General features: G+C 44.5%; 1 protein-coding gene and 1 long non-coding RNA gene across 3 annotated transcripts in view; one reads left to right on the forward strand and one right to left on the reverse strand.

Moving 5' to 3' along the window:
- Positions 1-21,180, forward strand: part of LOC139540428 (reelin-like) — a 261,766-nt gene that overhangs the window by 176,866 nt on the left and 63,720 nt on the right. For both annotated transcript variants that reach the window (XM_071344234.1, XM_071344235.1), the window contains exons 12-26: positions 1,268-1,419; positions 1,633-1,748; positions 1,975-2,183; positions 2,397-2,525; positions 2,699-2,808; positions 3,012-3,078; positions 3,542-3,646; positions 3,893-4,021; positions 5,639-5,800; positions 6,469-6,705; positions 7,180-7,372; positions 14,879-14,991; positions 15,957-16,094; positions 20,401-20,587; positions 20,815-21,020. In XM_071344234.1, the coding sequence (XP_071200335.1) occupies positions 1,268-1,419; positions 1,633-1,748; positions 1,975-2,183; positions 2,397-2,525; positions 2,699-2,808; positions 3,012-3,078; positions 3,542-3,646; positions 3,893-4,021; positions 5,639-5,800; positions 6,469-6,705; positions 7,180-7,372; positions 14,879-14,991; positions 15,957-16,094; positions 20,401-20,587; positions 20,815-21,020 (2,253 nt within the window). The remainder of the gene's footprint in view (positions 1-1,267; positions 1,420-1,632; positions 1,749-1,974; positions 2,184-2,396; positions 2,526-2,698; positions 2,809-3,011; positions 3,079-3,541; positions 3,647-3,892; positions 4,022-5,638; positions 5,801-6,468; positions 6,706-7,179; positions 7,373-14,878; positions 14,992-15,956; positions 16,095-20,400; positions 20,588-20,814; positions 21,021-21,180) is intronic.
- LOC139540429 (uncharacterized) lies at positions 3,965-19,371 on the reverse strand. The gene is made up of 3 exons (XR_011668193.1): positions 18,957-19,371; positions 7,163-7,360; positions 3,965-4,078 (listed from the first exon to the last, which is right to left on the reverse strand). It is a non-coding gene; the product is annotated as an uncharacterized lncRNA (long non-coding RNA).

Consider the following 21,180-nt stretch of genomic DNA (forward strand, 5'->3'; position numbering starts at 1 on the left):
CGCTCACTCTGACCATTTTACCCTCCCTAGCAGAGTTGCTTAGGCTGTTTTCATGTTATCCAGAGCGTTGGTGACTGTAACTGTGCTGCTGGCAACAATTTAAATATGCTTTTTTTGCAGACGTTTACTGACTCCGGCCATATTCAACGGGTGTTGTGCGTTCATAAGTTCATCAGTTATTCTGCGCAAGAGTGCTCTGAAATCAGAGTAGATAGCCATTGAATCGATCGACTATACCACTTAGCTGAGAATGTAGTGATGTAAATAATCAAGCCAATAAATGTTGGGTAGTTAGTTAGATAGCAGATAGTTAATATACTGCCTGGCGAGTTCGATGTATTAGTAGCCAACAAACGTTAGGTAAATGTTTTAAATGTTTTTTGTTTAACCTTTACTTAACAAGGCAGGTCAGTTAAGAACAAATTCTTATTTACAATGACGGCTTAACGTCATTGTAACTAGCTAACATACAGGTACATACTGTTCTAATGCTATGCGGTTCGTAAGGACAGCGTAGCGAACAAATTGTCAGCCAACATAACATGTAATGTAACTTCTTTGAAAAGGTATTACTTCATGACATTTTTCAACATTTTCTCAACATTTGTCATAATTAGTTAAAGCAATGGATTTGTATCCATTCTCGTCGGATTGCGGCTTTCTTCAAATCTGAAAAGTTATGAAGCCACGCCCATTTTCTGAGGAATTGCATTACGGCACTAAAAGCACGGAAAATGTGTGGCATACTAACTATGTCCATACTATGACCAATAAGCATACTATATACTCAATTCACACAACACATAGTACGGTTAGGGAAGTTAGTATGAGAATTCGAACACAGCTCATCTCTCCCTTTCACACATCAAACGCGCTCTTTCATCATCATCATCATCATCATCATCATCATGGAAGTGCTTTTGGAAGTGCTTTTATTCTGGCCTTAACCTGGGTCTTGGAGACTGAGTGTCTGTCACTCACAAGGCTTATCTCATTCCCATCATTGTGTCTCAAATGTCATGTATTTCAGTTCAGAGGACCTGTCTATGTCAGTTGAAACCTGTCTTTTGTCGTACGTGTGTCATATCTCATGCGTCATGCGTGGCTCAAGCAGATCCTGCTGAGGATTGGAACAGGTGTCACCTCCCTGTCCATACTCCATCTGTCACACACACAGGGAAATGTCATCAGTACTGAGAAGGAGAGACAGAAACTGCTGAGATAGGATTGCTATTCCAATGTAACCCTTCTCTCTCTCTGTGTGTAGCTGGGACATCGAGGGGGCTGTGTATGGGACCCATTGTGGGGAGATAGAGTCAGGCATGGCCCTGGTGTTTGAGAGGGACGGAGAGAGGAAGATGTGTACTCCCTACCTGGATACCACCTCCTTCGGAAACCTTCGGTTCTACTTCACCATGGGTAAGAACCACCTACCACTGACACAGACTCTTTCTCAATGATGTAAATACCTTCTTTGCACTGACCTGTTGAGCTTCCACCATATTGTTTTCACCTGTCAAGTCTTATCCAATCAGTGCAGATGAAGGGGAGCTAAGCTATCCGTCTTTTTATGCTTGCAGCCAAATGTTTTCCTGACAAAGAAGGCGTGCGTGTCTGTGTGTTTCCCTGCAGGTGGTGGGGAGTGTGACCCAGGCGAGTCCCATGAGAATGATGTCATCTTGTTTGGGAGGTCAGAGGGGAGACGAGACCTTGTGCTGTTGGATACCCTGCCGTACTCCTCTTATAGGGTGAGACTACACACATAACATAGACCTGCTCCATCTACTACACTAGGCTGCTCTATGAACTGAGCAAATTCAAACGGTATTTTTCATGTTTAGCTAGCTAAATGTAAAATATGTTGCTCCATCCAGCTCGAATCATTTTTAATTCCTCAACTGCGCTTCATCTCCTCTCCCCTCCCTCTCTCCTTCAACTCACCCCTTCTTTCCTCACCCTCCCCCTCTCCACCAGACTCCGTCAGTAGTGTCAGTAGCCCTGCCCACAGACCTCCAGACCCCCATCACCCAGTTTTGCCTGGAGCAGCGGGCACATGGCGGTGCCAACCGTCACGTCTGGGCAGTAGACTTCATGCAGCTGCTGCCTGTCCTTCCTGGCACACATACCCATGTAGCACAGTTCTCCATCAACCTGGGCTGTGGGTCCTACCAGCCTTCCAACAGGTACGATATGATACGACCGGGACTCAAACCCGGGTCCAACCCAGTACCTTAGCCGTTCCGTCAAGAGATCGAACCTCGCTACAATATGATATGATACAATATTCAGGTGTCCATTTCCACGGGTGCAAAGTTTCAAACTTTTTTGTCTTGTTTTTTAAATTTATATTTGCATCATTTGGAGGTGTAGATAAGATTTGTCTATCGCTTTGTTAGTGTCAATCTGGAGTTTTCCACCAATCATGGTCGTACCTGGTCGCTGCTCCACACGGAGTGTCTTCCAGATTTGTGTGCTGGCCCCCACCTACCACACAGCACCATCTACTCCTCAGACAACTACAGCGGGTAGGCACCACACACACACACACACGCACACACACACACACACACACACACACACACACACGCACACGCACACGCACACGCACACGCACACACACAGATTAGTGTGTGTCCATAGAGATACATTCAATTACTACTAGTGTTATATTTAAAACTATGTTTCTACCAATCTACAGCTGGACTAGGATCTCCATCCCACTGCCCAACGCTGCCTTGACTGAGACCACACAGTTCCGCTGGAGACAGAGTGGCATGGGTGCTGGCAACATGTGGGCCATAGACAATGGTGAGAACCTTACACACACTAGTGGTCCTGTGTGCCTCATAAGAGCATGGGTCTGGCGATGCTAAGTTGAATGGTTCAAATCCCTTAAAGATTCACTTTCTAGAAACTCAAAAAGAAACCACGACCATCTTTCAAAGGTATTATATGTCAAAGTCCATATGTATATAATTTCTTATCTCTCTCTTATTTGTGTATATATCCAGTGTACATTGGTCCGTCCTGCCTACGTTTCTGCTCTGGAAGAGGACACTGCTCCCGCACCGGCTGCAAGTAAGAACAGAACTTAATGAAAGAATGAATAATATATGTTGAATTAATTATTCTCATTCTCTTTTATTGCTGATTCATCAAATGTCTCAAATCATTTTATTTTTATTTTTATTTGCATATATTAATATGTATTATTTTCTGTATCTGGATCCATTCCCGTCTCTCTCTCTCTCTCTCTCTCTCTCTGTTTTTCTACTTTGCCTTTCTCCTTCTTTGTCTCGTTTCTTTCTCTCTTTCTGTCTCTTATTCTGCCTTCTTGCCTCCCTCTCTCATCCCAATTTTCCTCTCCCTCCCACCCTTTCCTAATATGTTCTTCTTCTGTCCCCATATTTTCTACCCCCCCCCACCATTTATGTCCCTGTCTCCTCCTCCCTTCCCTCCCCCTCTCCTCCCACTCTTCCTTCATACCCTCCTCTCGCTCCCCCCCCCATACCCTTCCCTCCCCGCCCTTCTGCTCCTGTAGGTGTGACCCAGGGTTCAGTGGTCCAGCGTGTGAGCTGGCATCCCAGACATTCTCTGCCTTCCTGTCTGAGGGCTTCTCCTCCCCCAGACTCTCCTCCTACCACAGGTAAACTAAAAGGAGAACGTTCTCAACGATAGACAGTCAGACGGACGGACTGGCAGACACACACACACACACATGTTGAACGTTAAGCACTGTGTTACATTGCTATTAGGACAATGTGCTATTGTTGCTGGCAAAAAAACGATTATAATTGTCTGAACATTCTATTTTGTTTACAGTTTATGTTGCATTAGTAGCTTCTCTGGAGTGGCAATAGATTTTGAAGTTCTTGATCTCCTCCTTCCACAGTTTCTCCTCCCTGAGGGGAGCGGAGGTGAGTTTCGGCTGTGGGGTTCTGGCCAGTGGCAAGGCTTTGGTCTTCAACAGGGACAGCAGACGACACCTGGTGACCACACCGCTCGACAGCTCTCAGGCCAGGTACAGTACTGGGCTAGGGACACACACTCACAGGTGCATGCACATACTCATGTATTACTGTACGGGGAAAAAAGGGGAGAGAGAAAAATAATGATAATGTCTTGCATTTTCAGTCAATGTCTATGAATGAGACTTGGAGGTACACATGAATATTCACATTTACACACCTTCTCTAATGGTCAGTTTCACAGAATACATTATACTGGGATCATAGCAGGGTTCATCTCATATCCTCAGCAGGCATTCTAATCTCTGATTGAAATTGCAGAAGTTCCAACAAGTCACCTCTCTCCTCTCCTCTGTCACCTATTCCTTGGTCCTGGTCAGTCCCTGGATGGGAGACCAGGTGCTGCTGGAAGTGGTGTTGGAGGGCCAGTAGGAGGCACTCTTTCCTCTGGTCTAAACAAAGATCCCAATGCCCCAGGGCAGTGATTGGGGACACTGCTCTGTGTAGGGTGCCGTCTTTCGGATGGGACGTTAAACGGGTGTCCTGACTCTCTGAGGTCATTAAAGATCCCATGGCACTTATCGTAAGAGTAGGGGTGTTAACCCCGGTGTCCTGGCTAAATTCCCAATCTGGCCCTCAACCATCACGGTCACCTAATAATCCCCAGTTTACAATTGGCTCATTCATCCCCCTCCTCTCCCCTGTAACTATTCCCCAGGTCGTTGCTGCAAATGAGAACGTGTTCTCAGTCAACTTACCTGGGAAAAGAACGGTAAAAAAAAAAAAAAAAAAAAAAAAAAATCCCTCTTTCTCTCCTTCCCTCCATCCCTGTGGTGTGAGATGGATGGGGACTGTAGATGAGAGGAGGTTTGAGGGGAAAGAAAGAATGAAAGAGAGTGAGGAATAGAGTAGGAGAGAAGGATAGAGAGATGAGATGGCATCTGTGTTTGATTGATTATGCCTTCTGTGGCTCCCTGTGTGCCACCTGACGGCCATATTTAATACCACTTTCCTCTCAGATTGAGTGAGCGCCTGCCTGCCAGAGGAAACTGGGCTGGTGATTAGAGCCACACTGAGCCAGAGCCAAGGACAGAGGGAGCTGGAGGCTGAGTGTGTCACTGAGGGCAGTGTGTGTTTGTGTGTGTGTGTGTGTGTGTGTGTGTGTGTGTGTGTGTGTGTGTGTGTGTGTGTGTGTGTGTGTGTGTGTGTGTGTGTGTGTGTGTGTGTGTGTGTGTGTGTGTGTGTGTGTGTGTGTGTGTGTGTGTGTTGATGAATAGTGCAGCATTCTGAGTGCTACCATCTCTCTCTTCCCTAGTTGGTGATATGTCAACTCTCAGAGACACATTATGAGAGGAAGGTGAAAACATCTAAATGTCTAAATGTGTATGACTCTCTCCCTCCCTCTCGCTCTCTCTCTCACCCTCTCTCTCTCTGTCTTTCTCTCTCTCTCCCCCCACTCTTCCTCTCATCCTTCTCTTCTATCTATTTTTGTCCTCATTCGTTTAATCATCTCATCCATCACCCTGCCGCCCCTCCTCCTCTCCCACCCTTCCTTCCTCCATCTGTGTCTATTTGTCTAACCCCCTTCCCTTCCTCTCTCACCTCTCCTCCCTCTACCCCTCGACCCCTTCTCTCTCTCTCCTTCTCCACCCCCCCCCTCTCTCCCCCAGGTACCTCCAGTTCACTTTGCGTCTGGGAAGTCGTAGCATCCTGAGCTCCTGTCCTGCCCCTGACCAACCAGGAGAAGGTGTGTTGCTGCACTTCTCCTCAGACAATGGCATTACCTGGACCCTGCTGCAACACTACGCATATAAGGGCTTCCACGAACCCAGGTACTGTACTGGAGGGGGTGGGGGGGCTGGAGGTGTGTGTGTCTCTGTGTCCGCGCATGTGTAAAACAGTCCTAAGGCGTCTGTAATACTGTTAACACACATATTTCTTGTGCTAATGGATGCCTGGTGCTGAGAGGAGAGATGTAACCCCCAGTGACCCATTTAGTACTGCCTACTGTGTGCTGTAATGACAAACGGCTACACACACATGCACACACGCACACACACGCACGCACGCACGCACGCACGCGCGCGCACGCAGAGCTGGGCCTGGGCCAACTAGAGAGCTCTTCATCAGGGGGCAGAAGGCTGGGGGCAAAGTGTCGGGATAGAGGAGTGAATGCACATTGTGTGTGTGTCTGCTGAGAGGAGGTAATTGAGTCCATAGCTGTGTGGGTTATAGAAGAGCACCATCCAGACCCAGTCAGTCAGAGCCTTGCTAATGTGACTCACTCCATCTGGACTGTTTGGATTATTTTGAGAACATTGACAACACTCCATCCCACTCCCTCTCCTTCCCTTCCCTCCATCTTCTCTCTCCACCTGCCCTTATCTCATTTCTCCCTCTCTCCATCCCTTCCTGTGTTCCTCTCTCCGTCCCTCCATCCTCACTCTCCACCTACCTTCGTTCTCTCCCCTCCATTCCTCCTTCCTTCTCGCCTCTACAGGATTGTATCAGTGGAGCTCCCCCCCGGTGCCCGTAAGTTTGGGGTGCAGTTCCGTTGGTGGCAGCCGTACCACTCTGGGCGTGGGCATGACGTTTGGGCAGTGGATGAGATCACTATGACCTCTGTGCTGTTCAACACCATAAGTCTGGACTTCAGTAATGTACTTGACGTCACTCAGAGTCTGGGCTTCTACCTGGGGCACGTCCAGCCCTACTGCCAGCACGACTGGACACTCAGGTACGCTAAAGACAAGCGTTTCTCACTTTCCGGCCCTACAGTACTTCCCAATTATCTTCAGGCTAGTGGAGAGATGTTGCGCCTTGGAAGGTTTCTGTACACTGTCATGTGGTGCTGAACTACATAATTGTAGTTATGTCGCAGTCCATCTCAGTGGTGCTGAATCGTTGCTATTATCTTGTTTTTTGGGGCTTTTACGCTATCGGAACAAAACACAACATACTCTCCCGGGGTATAGTGTCATCACAAATATTGTATGTACCTGTGTAATCTACTCAAATAAAACCAAATACTGCTAAAAAAACATTACCAACAGCTTTACAGGTATTGGTAAAAACCATTCACCTCTGCTTCAGATTGAGCCAAGAGATGCGTATGAAGTGTTTTTCAGGCCCCTGTTCCAGTAGACACTATGTGGATAAGCAGTTCTATGTGTTGTTAATGTGTGTTAGCTAACCGTTTATTGTACTGTAGTTTCTCAGGCGAGCCCAGCCCAGGCTCCAGTATCCGTTATGTGGAGACCCAGTCCATGCAGATTGGAGCCTCCTACACACTGCAGTTCTCGTTGGTCATGGGCTGCGGCCGAGACCCCTCCCCCCACATCGACACACAGGTCCGCCTGGAGTTCTCCACCAATCATGGCCTGACCTGGCACCTGGTCAAAGAGGTGAAGAAGTAGTGAAATATAATGAATGATCAACAATAAAAGGCACATATGCATTGAGTGTACAAAAAATTAAGAACACCCCTCCTTTGCCCTAAGAACAGCCTCAATTCGTAGCGGCATGGACTCCACAAGGTGTCGAAAGCGTTCCACAGGGATGCTGGCCCATGTTGACTCCAATGCTTCCCACAATTGTGTCAAGTTGGCGGGATGTCCTTTGGGTGATGGACCATTTTTTATGCACACGAGAAACGGTTGAGTGTGAAAACCCCAGCAGCGTTGCAGTTCTTGACACAAACAGGTATGCCTGGCACCTACTACCATACCCTGTTCAAAGGCACTGGAATCTTTTTTGTCTTGCCCATTCACTCTCTGAATGGCACACATGCACAATCCATGTCTCAATTGTCTCAAGGTTGAAAATGTGTCTTTAACCTGTCTCCTCCCCATCATAAACAATGATTGAAGTGGATTTAACATCAATGAGGATCATACCTTTCACCTGGATTCTCCTGGTCAGTCTATGTCATGGAAAGAGCAGGTGTTCATAATGTTTTGTACACTGTGTATCGCTTTATCTGTTTGACAGTCATGGAATTTGGCACACTTGCTCAGGGGTGTGAGTCTAGCGATTAGAATGTGGTTATTTATTATTTATTTATTTTATTAGGAACAGCAAAGATTTTACACCCGAGTTATATAATTTGGAACAGTCTTCCTTCTACCTTTCTGTATTGACGCTCATATTATTGGCCAAGTTATTACTGTAAATTTATGAATTTATCTCTAAGGATTTTTCATATTTTTTTTATGAATCAGGGCACCAGTCCATTATTGGACAAAAATGGTATTCTAAGAAGATCTGACTTATGAGTGATTTTAACAATAACACTATAAGACAAAATTGTAATCATTGATTTATCTGAAGATATATCTGATGAGCGTAATATCAGATTTGTGAATTTGTACCGTTTTGTAGCGCTTCTTTTGTATCAGAGAAACACACAACAACAGGTTAAATGCAAAAGTAGAATAATAAAGAGTAAAAGGTATCAATGGTTACAGGATGAATGATGATAATGGCATATGACAAACAGGAGAAAATTATGAAGTCAATAGGTTGTTTACCAGGAAATTGCTGCAGGTTGATATTCTCAATTTGGATTGAGCATACTACGAAAGGGTGTGTTCTATGAATTGTGACTGGAGGAATCATCTTAAAAGGGACAAGAAGTGGTTCAGTTCTAATGTTAAAGTTTAGCAGTTACTTAATTTCACACTTGTGTTGTCTTAAGGGTAGAAAATGACCCGCCACTATGTTTAACAGCAGAGGAAACCCCCTAAATGATATTTTTTCAACTTGAAATCTGATGAGCTTTCCTAGAGTGACACCAGCATTAGAAAAAGTGAAACATCGCCTTTGTTCATATTTCCATGAAAGCTGTACACCACCAGGGTACAAAGATTGCCTTAGGATCATTTTTGACCCGGCAGTTATAAAATAATTTACACACCACAAAAACCACAAAGACACACACACACACAATGAGAAATTGAGATTGTGTGCTACTCATTGAACTCAGACAAAACTAAAACTTTCATGTGCATGTGCAGCATCTTCCCTCCACGACCCACACATGACTCAAGTTCACAGACAAAATAAATAAAAATTCAGACAAAATAATAAAAAAATCTGACAAAATAAACATTTCTTGAAATTGTTTACAAATGGGGAATGAAGTCAGAGGCTATAAAGGTGCTGCAGATGACAGTCCCCCCAGTTCTCTCTTTGCTGAAGCCAATGGTGCACGTTTCAGTGACCAACAGGTCATAGATCAGATTTTTTCAGATGTCCAGGAGGAACAAGAGAACAATGATTTAGAAAAGGAGGAGGTATCTGAAGAAGAAGATGGGGAAGAATATAACCCAGAGCACAATGCATCATCTTCAGTTGAAGAAGAAATCCCCCAAGCTGAAAAAGAGAAATTTTTGTCAAAGAACAGCAAAATAACATGGTTCTGGTCACCATATGACAACCAGGGCAGGGTGGTAACACAATATGTCATAAGGATGACCCCAGGGCACATGAGACATGCAGTTGCCCATGCCCAGGACATCACCTCAACATTCTACATGTTCAGCACACCATCCATCGAAAAAATGTGAGCTGGTGATCTGGAATCCTTAGCTCGGCTTCAATTGAAAAATAACAATTTGCCAGAGTAAGTCCTTGGGTGGTTCGTCCAGAAGTCGTCTCGACATTTACATCTGACAGCCAAGACTGGAACTGGAACTGAGGTGTGAAACGTTCCTCATTCTTTTATTCCCACCATTTGAGGGTAGTGTTCAAAATGTTCCACCAAACTATCTGACTCTGCTTATTGGTTCAAGCGTGAAAAGGGGGAGAGAGTCATCCAAGTCTCCCCTGACCTATCCTAGGGTTGGTATGTCCGTGGTATGGTAACTCCGCAGAGCCATCAAACAGGCAAAATGACAATATAGGAACAAGGTGGAATCCTATTACATCCGGCTCCGATGCTCGACGAATGTGGCAGGGGCTATATTCGTTTACGGATTACAAAGGTAGACCTAGCCATGATCTATCCAACAATGCCTCTCTACCAGATGAACTCAATGCATTTTATGCACGCTTCAACAAAAACAATACCGAGCCATGCACAAGGGCCCCCACCATCTCAGAGGACTGGGTGATCTCGCCCTCCAAGGCTGACGTGAGTAACGTTCTTAATCTGCTCAACACTCACAAAGCCAGGGGGACCGTATTCCAGGGCACTTCTTAGTGCATGTGCAGACCAGCTGGCACGCATCTTCACGGTCATTTTCAACCTCACTTTGTCACAGTCTGTCTTCCCCACGTCTCAAGCTGACCACCATCATTCCTGTCCCCAAGAACTCTAACGCTACCTGCCACAATGACTACCGCCTTGTAGCACTAACATCTGAAATCATGAAGTGCTTTGAAAGGCTGATCTGGCCCACATCACCTCCATCCTCCCAGACACCCTAGTCCCACTCCAATTCGTATTCCACCCCAACAGATCTACACCCTCATCCACATCGAGGTGAAGAGGGTCAAGAGCATCAAGTTCCTTGGTGTCCGAATCACTGAGGACTTAACATGGTCCTCTCACACTAGAACTGTCATGAAGAAAATACAGCAACGCCTCTTCTCCCTCAGGAGGTTGAAACAATTTTACAGCTGCACTATTGAGAGCATCCAGACTGGTTGTACAGTCTGGTATGGCAACTGCACCGCCCACGACCAGAAGGTCCTACAGAGGGTGGTGTGGATGGCCCAATGAGCTCCCAGCCATCCATGATGTACATGCCAGCCTTTCTGATTTTCTGCAAAGAAACCACAACTGACTAGGTATCCCCCTTTCCCTTCAAAGGACACCAATAAGAAGAAGTGACTTGCTTGGGCCAAAAAACACGAGCAATGGACATTAGACTGGTGGAAATCTGTCATTTGGTCTGATAAGTCCAAATATAAGATTTTTGGTTTCAACCGCCGTGTCTTTATGAGACGCGGTGTAGCTGAACCAATGACCCCTGCATGTGTGGTTCCCACCGTGAAGCACGGAGGAGGAAGTGTAATGGTGTGGGTGTGCTTTGCTGTTGACGTTGTCAGAAATCTATTTAGAATTCAAGGCACACTTAACCAGCATGGCTACCACAGCATTCTGCAGCGATACGCCTTCCCACCTGATTTGCAATTAGTGGGACTATCATTTGTTTTTCAACAAGACAATAACCCAAAACACACATCCAGGCTGTGTAAGGGCTATTTGACCAATAAGGAGAGTGATGGACCTGCATCAGAATACCTGGCCTCCACAATCACCTGACCTCAACCCAATTGAGACAACAACGGCTCAGCATATGTGGGAACTCCTTCAAGACGGATGGAAAAGTATTCCTCATGAAGCTGGTTGACAGAATGCCAAAAGTGTGTAAAGCTGTCATCAAGGCAAATGGTGGCTCCTTCCTGATTCCTGAAGAATCTCAAATATTAAAATAACACTTTTTTGGTTACTACATGATTCCATATGTGCTACTTTATAGTTTTGATGTCTTCACTATTATTCTATATTGCATAAAATAGTAAAAATAAAGAAACACTCTTGAATGAGTAGGTGTGTCCAAACTTTTGACTGGTACTGTAAATACTACCATTAGTGTATTACCATAAGTATTACACTTTTCAGCCCTGTTTACCTATTTATGTATATTCTACTACCAGCCCCTTCCAGCCCTATTTACCTATTTATGTATATCCTACTACCAGTCACTTTTCAGCCCTGTTTACCTATTTATGTATATCCTACTACCAGTCACTTTTTATGTACAGTGAGACTCGAAATTGAGCTCAGGTGAATCCTGTTTCCATTGATCATCATGAGATGTTTATACAACTTGATTGGAGTCCACCTGTGGTAAATTCAATTGATTGGACGTGATTTGGAAAGGCACACACCTGTCTATAAAAGGTCCCACAGTTGACAGTGCATGTCAGAGCAAAAACAAAGCCATGAGGTCGAAGGAATTGTCCGCAGAGCTCCGAGACAGGATTGTGTCGAGGCACAGATCTGGGGATGGGTACCAAAGCGTTTCTGCAGCATTGAAGGTCGCCAAGAACACAGTGGCCTCCATCATTCTGAAATGGAAGAAGTTTGGAAGACTCTTCCTAGAGCTGGCCGCCCAGCCAAACTGAGCAAAACGGGGAGAAGTCACTCTGACAGAGCTCCAGAGTTCCTCTGTGGAGATGGGAGAACCTTCCAGATGGACATCCATCTCTGCAGCACTCCAGCCTGCTTGGAGTGTGCCGAAAGGCACCTAAAGGACTCTCAGATTCTCTGGTCTGATGAAACTCTTTGGCGTGAATTCCAAGCTTGACATCTGGAGGAAACCTGGCTCCATTTCTGGGGGTGGAAGAATCATGCTGCATGGACTGGGAGACTAGTCAGGATCGATGGAAAGATGAACAGAGCAAAGTACAGAGAGATCCTTGATGAAAACCTTCTCCAGAGGTTTCAGGACCTCAGACTAGGGCAAAGGTTAACCTTCCAACAACACAATGATCCTATGCACACAGCCAAGACAATGCAGGAGTGGCTTTGGGTCAAGTCTCTGAATGTCTTTGAGTGGCCCAGCCAGAGCACGGACTTAAACCTGGGCAAACATCGCTGGAGAGGCATGAAAATAGTTGTGCAGCAACGCTCCCCATCCAACCTGATAGCTTGATAGGATCTGCAGAGAATAATGGTAGAAACTCCCCAAATACAGGTGTGCCAAGCTTGTAGCGTCATACCCAAGAAGACTCAAGGCTGTAATCGCTGCCAAAGGTGCTTCAACAAAGTACTGAGTAAAGGGTCTAAATACTTATATAAATGTAATATTAAACTTAGAAACTTGAGACTATGAGTCATTCATGTTTGATGTGCTGTTAGGAAAGGTGTTTTATGACATTTTGGTCCATTATTCATTGAGTAATCGAGAACCACTTTGGAAACAATTGTTTTAATTAATACTTTATTGTAATTTGTAAATACAATATTGTACATATTGTTGTACCTATATATCTTTTGCCCAACAAATAACATTCAATTATAATTGTCTTAGAAAAAGGCATCCCACCTTTGGTCAAGACCAAGTATCTGGTTTTATTGCGCTGTCGTATACTGGAGCAAAAATGATTCCACCTTGGGATCTTCCGGTTTGTTTAGAACACATGAGATAGCTGGCTGATTGGGGCCATATCTTGGCTCTGCTGGTCCCCATTTCAAAAGGGACTTCTTCTGGTCAACTAGGGTTCCTGGTCTAAAGGGCCCGCTGTCCATTAAAAGGGGGTTGTGTTGATGTGATGTGAGGGTCCATTCCTACATTATTGTTAATGACTTGATGAAACGTCCTTCTGTAAGTCACCCTTGCTGGAAAATAGCACAAAGGAAAAAAAAAACCCATAAATATTCATATAGAAAATGTCATCCTTCAACAAGTGCAGAGTATGATATGGTATACCTTAAATTACCTTCGATAGCATTATGCTATAAAGTCTACTCACATATTCAAATCAAATTGTATTAGTCAAATGCGCCAAGTACAACAGTTATACAACATTTCACCTTACAGTCAAATACTTACCTACGAGCCCTAACCAGCAGTGCAGTTTCAAAAAAGAATAAGAGATAAAAGTAACAAGTAATTAAAGAGCAGCAGTAAAAAATAGCAATATATACAGGGGGGTGGCGGTACAGAGTCAATGCACCGGTTAGTTGAGGTAGTATGTAGATGAAGGTAGAGTTATTAAAGTGACTATGCATAGATGACAACAGAGGGTGGCAGTGGTGTGGAGAGGGGAGGGGTAGCCATATGACTAGATGTTCAGGAGTCTTATGGCTTGGGGGTAGAAGCTGTTTAGAAGCCTCTTGGACCTAGACTTGGCGCTCCGGTACCGCTTGCCGTGCGGTAGCAGAGAGAACAGTCTATGACTAGGGTGGCTGGAGTCTTCGAACATTTTTAGGGCCTTCCTCGGACACCGCCTGGTATAGAGGTCCTAGATGGCAGGAAGCTTGGCCCCAGTGATGTACTGGGCCTTTCGCACTACCCTCTGTAGTGCCTTGTGGTCTGAGGCCGAGTAGTTGATTTACCAGGCAGTGATGCAACCAGTCAAGATGCTCTTGATGGTGCAGCTATAGAACCTTTTGAGGATCTGAGGACCCATGCCAAATCTTTTCAGTCTCCTGAGGGGGAATAGGTTTTGTCGTGCCCGCTTCACGACTGTCTTGGTGTGCTTGGACCATGTTAGTTTGTTGGTGATGTGGACACCAAAGAACTTGAAGCTCTCAACCTGCTCCACTGCAGCCACGTCGATGACAATGGGGGTGTGCTCGGTCCTCTTTTTCCTGTAGTCCACAAGCATCTCCTTTATCTTGATCACGTTGAGGCAGAAAGGCCCACCACTGTTGTGTCATCGGCAAATGTAATGATGGTGTTGGAGTCGTGCCTGGCCGTGCAGTCGTGAGTGAACAGGGAGTACAGGAGGGGGCTGAGCACGCACCCCTGAGGGGCCCCTTTGTTGAGGATCAGCCTAGCGGATGTGTTGTTACCTACCCTTACCACCTGGGGGCAGCCCGTCAGGAAGTCCAGGATCCAGTTGCAGAGGGAGGTGTTTAGTCCCAGGTTCCTTAGCTTATTGATGAGCTTTGAGGGAATTCTCCGGTATTAGGTCTGTTTATGATCTCAGTTGTTAGTGGTACTGACTGAGCTACTCTCCAGAGCTTCTTTACAGCTCTTTTGTGGAACTGATGCAGCCATACATAAGTTTAGCAGACGGTTTTATCTAAAGCCACATACAATAAGTGCATTTATCTGATGTAGGTATAACAACCATAAAACATGTAGATACTGGAAGATCTATAATGAAGTGTGTCTGTACTGTCAGGTGTATTAATATGGAGTTGACTGAGTATTTTCTCCCCTTCCCAGGCCTGCCTACCAGGGATGCCCAGCTGTTCAGAGTTCACTGCTCCCAGTGTGTACCATCCCTCTGAGTTCACTGACTGGAGACGCATCACTCTGCCCCTGCCTCATAGAGCATGGTGGGTAACACGCATTCTTTCATCCATACAGGTTGGTATACCCATTGACAGAATGCTTTACGAAAGTCTGAGTTGTGCACATTAATCTCAACTCTGAATTGGGCCCGCAGTGCACACACACACACACACACACACACACACACACACACACACACACACACACACACACACACACACACACACACACACACACACACACACACACACACACACTCAATGTGAACACTCAGATATTCACACACACCTCCCACTCCCCTCTCCCTGAGGGCACTCTGACCTACAACCAATATTCCTGTCTCCCTTCACCTCTCCATCCCCACCCCCCCCCCCCCACCCCACACCTTCCTCTACCCTCCCCTCCCCAGCCCTATGGCCTTAAATAAGTAGGTTTCCTGATCTCATCTCATTCATGAAGGATTCCTGGCCACCTCTGGGTCGATTTTGGGTCACTATTGCAGGGAACTAACCTGCTGTGACTGCTCTGACTGTAACAAATAAACCTAACTGGGCGTGGTGGCTCCACCATCCATCACCATGACACATGCAGGGTCATGCACTAAAATACACATTAGGGGTCTAGGTGGGGGTGCACTTTCATTTCACAGACATAATCCACTGGTACTCAGACATACATGCTTGTATATAGTTACACAGGTGATGGAGCACCCCCATCACGGACGGTAAAGCAACAAAAAGGATGATATAGTATGGATGGATCCAATATTGATCCGTGTCACCTCCCCAGTCTCATTAGTGTTCTGGGGTTTTATAAAATGTGGTGTTCAAGCATATTATTTCTCCATTTGTGTTTTTAACAATCTGCCAATGCCCATTTCATCAACTCTGTTGGTATTCCTGCTCACCAAATGTATATCCTGGTCCTGACATTTGCTTATGAGCTTTCCTGACAATACATTCAGGATGGTTTGGTTCTCTTTGTGTCTGACTGTTGTTTGTGTGTGCAGGTCCAGTGCCACGCGGTTCCGTTGGATCCAGAACTACTATGGAGAGCAGGATGAATGGGCTCTGGATGACATCTACATCGGACAGCAGTGCCTTCAGATGTGCCACGGACACGGATGGTGCGACCACGGACACTGCAGGTCAGTGAGGGCCACTGTTGGGGAACATTACTTCCATTAAAAGTAACTTGTTAACTTACAGTGTTACTTAGTGTGGAAACTAACTCGATACATGACTTTTTACCTTGCCAGAAACAGAAAACCATCTGAAGATGCCTTGCGCGTGTTGATCATTCTAATACCCAGTAAGAGGGCGCACAGCGTTGGGAGTTTACATGTAACGCGTTACATGTGATCTGATTACAAAAACTGTAGTCTGTTACGTTACCATAAAATACATTGTAATCAGATTACAGATGCTTTAGAAAAACTACATGATTACTTCTAGGATTAGTTTAAAATGTAGAAAGGATGTTTTTGAAAAAAAATATTTATAACACCTTTCTGCTTTCTCAATGACATTCAAATCAGCATCGAGAAAAGTTCAAATTTGTTCCACCTGAGTCTGACCACAAGTCAGAGACCACTATGATGACACACCACCAAATGTGTTTGATGGATCGCAGGAAAAGAGCAGGAATAGGCTTTTGTAGACAACAGTCGAATGGTGCAACTGCTGTCTGAATCCAAAGATTATACATCTCACTTCAATAAACACTTGGAGGTAAGTAAGGAGGAGAGCAGTGGTGTAGTTTACGGGCGATACGATTATCACAATGATGTGAATCACACTTCTGCTCTCTCACCTCGGCCTATTTGCGCCTTACGGATTGTGGTTGTCGTGGATGGCTGTTCACAAATGTATAGGTGTATTTTAACCAAATAATGGTTGAATTGAAGAAGTGTAAGCTGCCTATCAATCATTGTTTTTGAGACCCATGGACAGACAGTTAAAAATGCAACAGCTGCTTAGTGCGGATCCCAGCCTATCCGTTACAAACATAGATTGCAGTTTTGAAACTGCAGTAAAAGTAGAGTAACTGCAGTCGACTGTGGTATTTTGTATGCAGTAATTGCAGAATAACTGCATTGTACTAGTTATACTGCACTCTGACTGCTATATATTTTTTGTTACTCCCTCCTAAACTACTATCTGGTATTGTGCTCCACATACAGTCAAAAACTATTTAAGAAGACCACGAGTGGGACTTGTTATTGCGCAATCTAATTTGTGCTGATAAACCCAAAAAAATCCATAGGCCTAACGGACACATGCTCAAACTTGTGCTCTTTTGATATACAGTACCAGTCAAAGGTTTGGAGACACCTACTCATTGCAGGGTTTTTCTATATTTTACTATTTTCTACATTGTAGAATAATAGTGAAGACATCAAAACTATGAAAAAACACCTATGGAATCATGTAGTAACCAAAAAAGTGATAAGCAAATCAAAATATATATTTGAGATTCTTCAAAGAAGCCACCCTTTGCCTCGATGACAGCTTTGCACACTCTTAACATTCTCTCAACCAGCTTCAAGAGGTAGTCAATGGAATGCATTTCAATTAACATGTGTGCCTTGTTAAAAGTTAGTTTGTAGAATTTCTTTCCTTCTTAATGCATTTGATCCAATCAGTTGTGACAAGGTAGGGGTGGTATACAGAAGATAGCCTTATTTGGTAAAAGACCAAGTCCATATTATGGCAAGAACAGCTCAAATAAGCAAAGAGAAACGACAATCCATCATTCATTTCAGACATGAAGGTTAGTCAATGTGGAACATTTCAAGTGCAGTCAGAAAAACCATAAAGCGCTACGATGAAACTAGCTCTCATGAGGACCGCCACAGGAAAGGAAGACCCAGAGTTACCTCTGCTGCAGAGAACAAGTTCATTAGGGTTACAAGCCTCAGATTTATTTTGTAGCCAAAATAAATGCTTCCAAGAGTTCAAGTAACAGACACATCTCAACATCAACTGTTCAGAGGAGACTGCATGAAATCAGGCCTTCATGGTTGAATTGCTGCAAAGAAACCACTACTACAGGACACCAATAATAAGAAGAGACTTGCTTGAGCCAAGAAACATGAACGGATGATCTCCGCATGTGTGGTTCCCACCGTGAAGCATGGAGGAGGATGTGTGATGGTGTGGAGGTGCTTTGCTGGTGACACTGTCTGTGATTTATTTGTATTCAAGGCACACTTAACAAGCATGACTACCACAGCATTCTGCAGTGATACGCCATCCCATCTGGTTTGCGCTCAGTGACCAAGAAGGAGAGTGATGGAGTGCTGCATTAGATGACATGGCCTCCACAATAACCCGACCTCAACCCAATTGAGATGGTTTGGAATTAGTTGAACCGCAGCGTGAAGGAAAAGCAGTCACATGTCACCAACAAAATCTTAAACAATAGGCCTATGCAGCACATGGCATTCATTTTTCACATGCAAATAGCACTTTTCGGTAGTGCCCAAGGCATGCCATTCCATGAGAGCATTGTTGATTTTTCATTATTTGAAGCAATGGGCCCAATCATTCCTCCATGACAACAAAAACATAAACAACAGAGTGGGCTAGGCTTTGGTTTCAGGGTTATGTTCAGGTAAACAAAATGGACTAATCCATATTCGTTAAGATCAAGGGATATTTAATTAATTGGAACGATTGGAAATCTGACTGTCTATAGCCTAATTGTGTTATTATCTGTATTGAAGTAGAAATCAATAGGTTACAAGCCTACATAACCCATAAAGTGAAATGCAACACCCATTTATAGCCAGCTATATAAATTCTAACTCTGATCTACCCTGCAATAGATGTTGTTCAACTGGCAATATTCCTTTTTGTCTTCTTCTAATGCTTCATAATGGGAAGTTATGTTGCTGATAGAATTTTGAGCAGATAACTAGAAACTGTAACAGCAATAGCCCTTTTCAAAAGGAAAATGTATGCACATTATAACATGCGTGACTCAAGGTCAAAATAAAACAGCTCACCTTCATTTGCACCTTGGTTATTTATATCACTGCATTCCTCCAAAGTAGAAATTATGCCGCAGGAAAATAAAAATCTCTCAAAACCTCCTTAACCGCTGGTTACTCTTTGGAGTTAGGACGAAAAAGAAAAAAAAGTGTCTTCACAGGCTCACTCATGGGCGTAACTACATGAGGACACTGAGGTCCGGACAACTGAAATGTTTTCTAATTAAAAATAAAGAAATAATAAAAAATATATATTTTGTACACAATCAAGAAAATAAATTATGGGTCAAGATCGTTAATATTGCTCCCAGCGTTGATCAAAGCTCAGAACGCTTATATTCTTGATCTGACTGAGTTCTAATCACGTCTGCCTCTGCGAACGAGTGGAATCATGAACAGTGGTTTGTTCGCTAGGTTCGCCTGCGTCCCCCGGATTTTGCTCCCGGATTTGCCTTTTTAGCAGTACAGCAGTTCACCACTCTCTCAAACGGCTAACTCTGCCCTCTCACGGCACAAGCCGAGTGCCTGAAACGTTAAACGAACTACCTCAGCTCGAAGTTGTCTCAAGTAGGCTGCTGACAGTGTGTTCATGAAATGCCGGACAAAAGGCAATTTTAAAACTTAGCCGTGTCTACTGCCGTGTCTACAGACATCCCCCGAACAAACAAAAACCGCATAATGAGTGCACTGCTAAATAGTCGCTTATAGATTTGTCAGTCAGTCAATGAATGCATGCAGAAGGAGACAGAGGAGAGAGAGCGAGAACGGAAGCAAGCAGAGAGAGGTTAGTACAGTGATTCTCAAACCAGTGGTTCCCAAACCAGAACCTATATTCCCTACAGACCTACATTAAAATGCATAAAAAATGCAAACAATACAGTTGTAAAATGTGATACTTTTTTGTTCATATCGGTGGTTGTTTGTCTTATCTCCATCGCCCATTGGAGTAGTTTACCCATTACCCACCTTTTACCACTACATCACTGATATTAATACAGAATCGTAAGTAATATTCAAATAATTCGTAGGCAATGTGATTAAAATATCACCGGTGTGCTCCATTGATGTCTGTTTGTGTGGAGCTTGATTAGTAATGCCTAGGAATACAAATGTCAACGCTATGTAATCTGGGAAAAGAGTTAATGATGAGTAGAGTATGTTGAGGTAATGATATTATGCAATTCATCGATACAACTGACTGAACAGTCGCTGACGCTACATGTCAGTGTGAATAATTTCTCATATTTCCCCCCTTTCAGGGTTGTAACATTACAATTGTATAGCAAATAGGCTATGTGTTTGTGGCTCGACTGAGGTGATAATGGCTTGTGTCATTTTTGCTTGTTTTTGCTGTTCTTGAAATAGCATTCAAAGTTTTTTTATTGTATAGAAATGCAGTAATGAGCTTGGGGAAACCCTTTATAACCCTTTATCATTGCTTATACTCTCCTCTCCCCAGGTGTGATGAAGGTTTCTCAGGTCCAGACTGCCAGGCATCCTCTCCTCTTTCTTCCAGCATCCTGTCAGACTTTGAGTCCCAGGATGGTCTGCTGGCCGTGTGGCAGGAGGTGATTGGTGGAGAGGTGGTAACACCTGACATGGGCTGTGGGGTGGTCTCCTCTGGGTCCTCGCTCTACTTCAGCAAGGTAGGATGACACAGACACACACACACACACACACTTACACAAAGTGACATCATACCCGGTAGCTAAAACTGGTTGCAATGTTGTCATTATGATGTCTTTTATAGCATCATGATCAGGTCGTATACTGGTTGTATAAGAAAGTTAGCAACCAGGCAAAGATGTGGTTATCTGACCCAGATAACAACCATTAAACAACATTATTGTTATGATGTGTGTGTGTGTAACAGGCCGGATTGAGGCAGCTGGTGAGCTATGACCTGGACACAGAGTGGGCAGAGTTTGTGCAGTTTTACCTGCGTGTGGGCGGAGACTGGGTACAATGTAACATGGCAGACAGCAGGGAGGAAGGAGTGCTGCTGCAGTACAGTAATGACGGAGGAATCAGCTGGGGACTCATCGCTGAGATGTACTTCACCGACTTCACCAAGCCACGGTAAGGAGAGCAGAGGGATAGAGGAGAGAGGGAGGGAGGGGAGAGAGAGGTGCTGCTGTACAGTAATGACAGAGGAATCATCGCTTAGATGCACTTCATAGTCTTCCCCAAGCCACGGTGAAGAGGAGGGACTGGTTCCTCTCAAGGGTTCTTCCTTTGA

The sequence above is a fragment of the Salvelinus alpinus genome, chromosome 15, assembly GCF_045679555.1.
Source record: "Salvelinus alpinus chromosome 15, SLU_Salpinus.1, whole genome shotgun sequence".
NCBI lineage: Eukaryota > Metazoa > Chordata > Actinopteri > Salmoniformes > Salmonidae > Salvelinus > Salvelinus alpinus.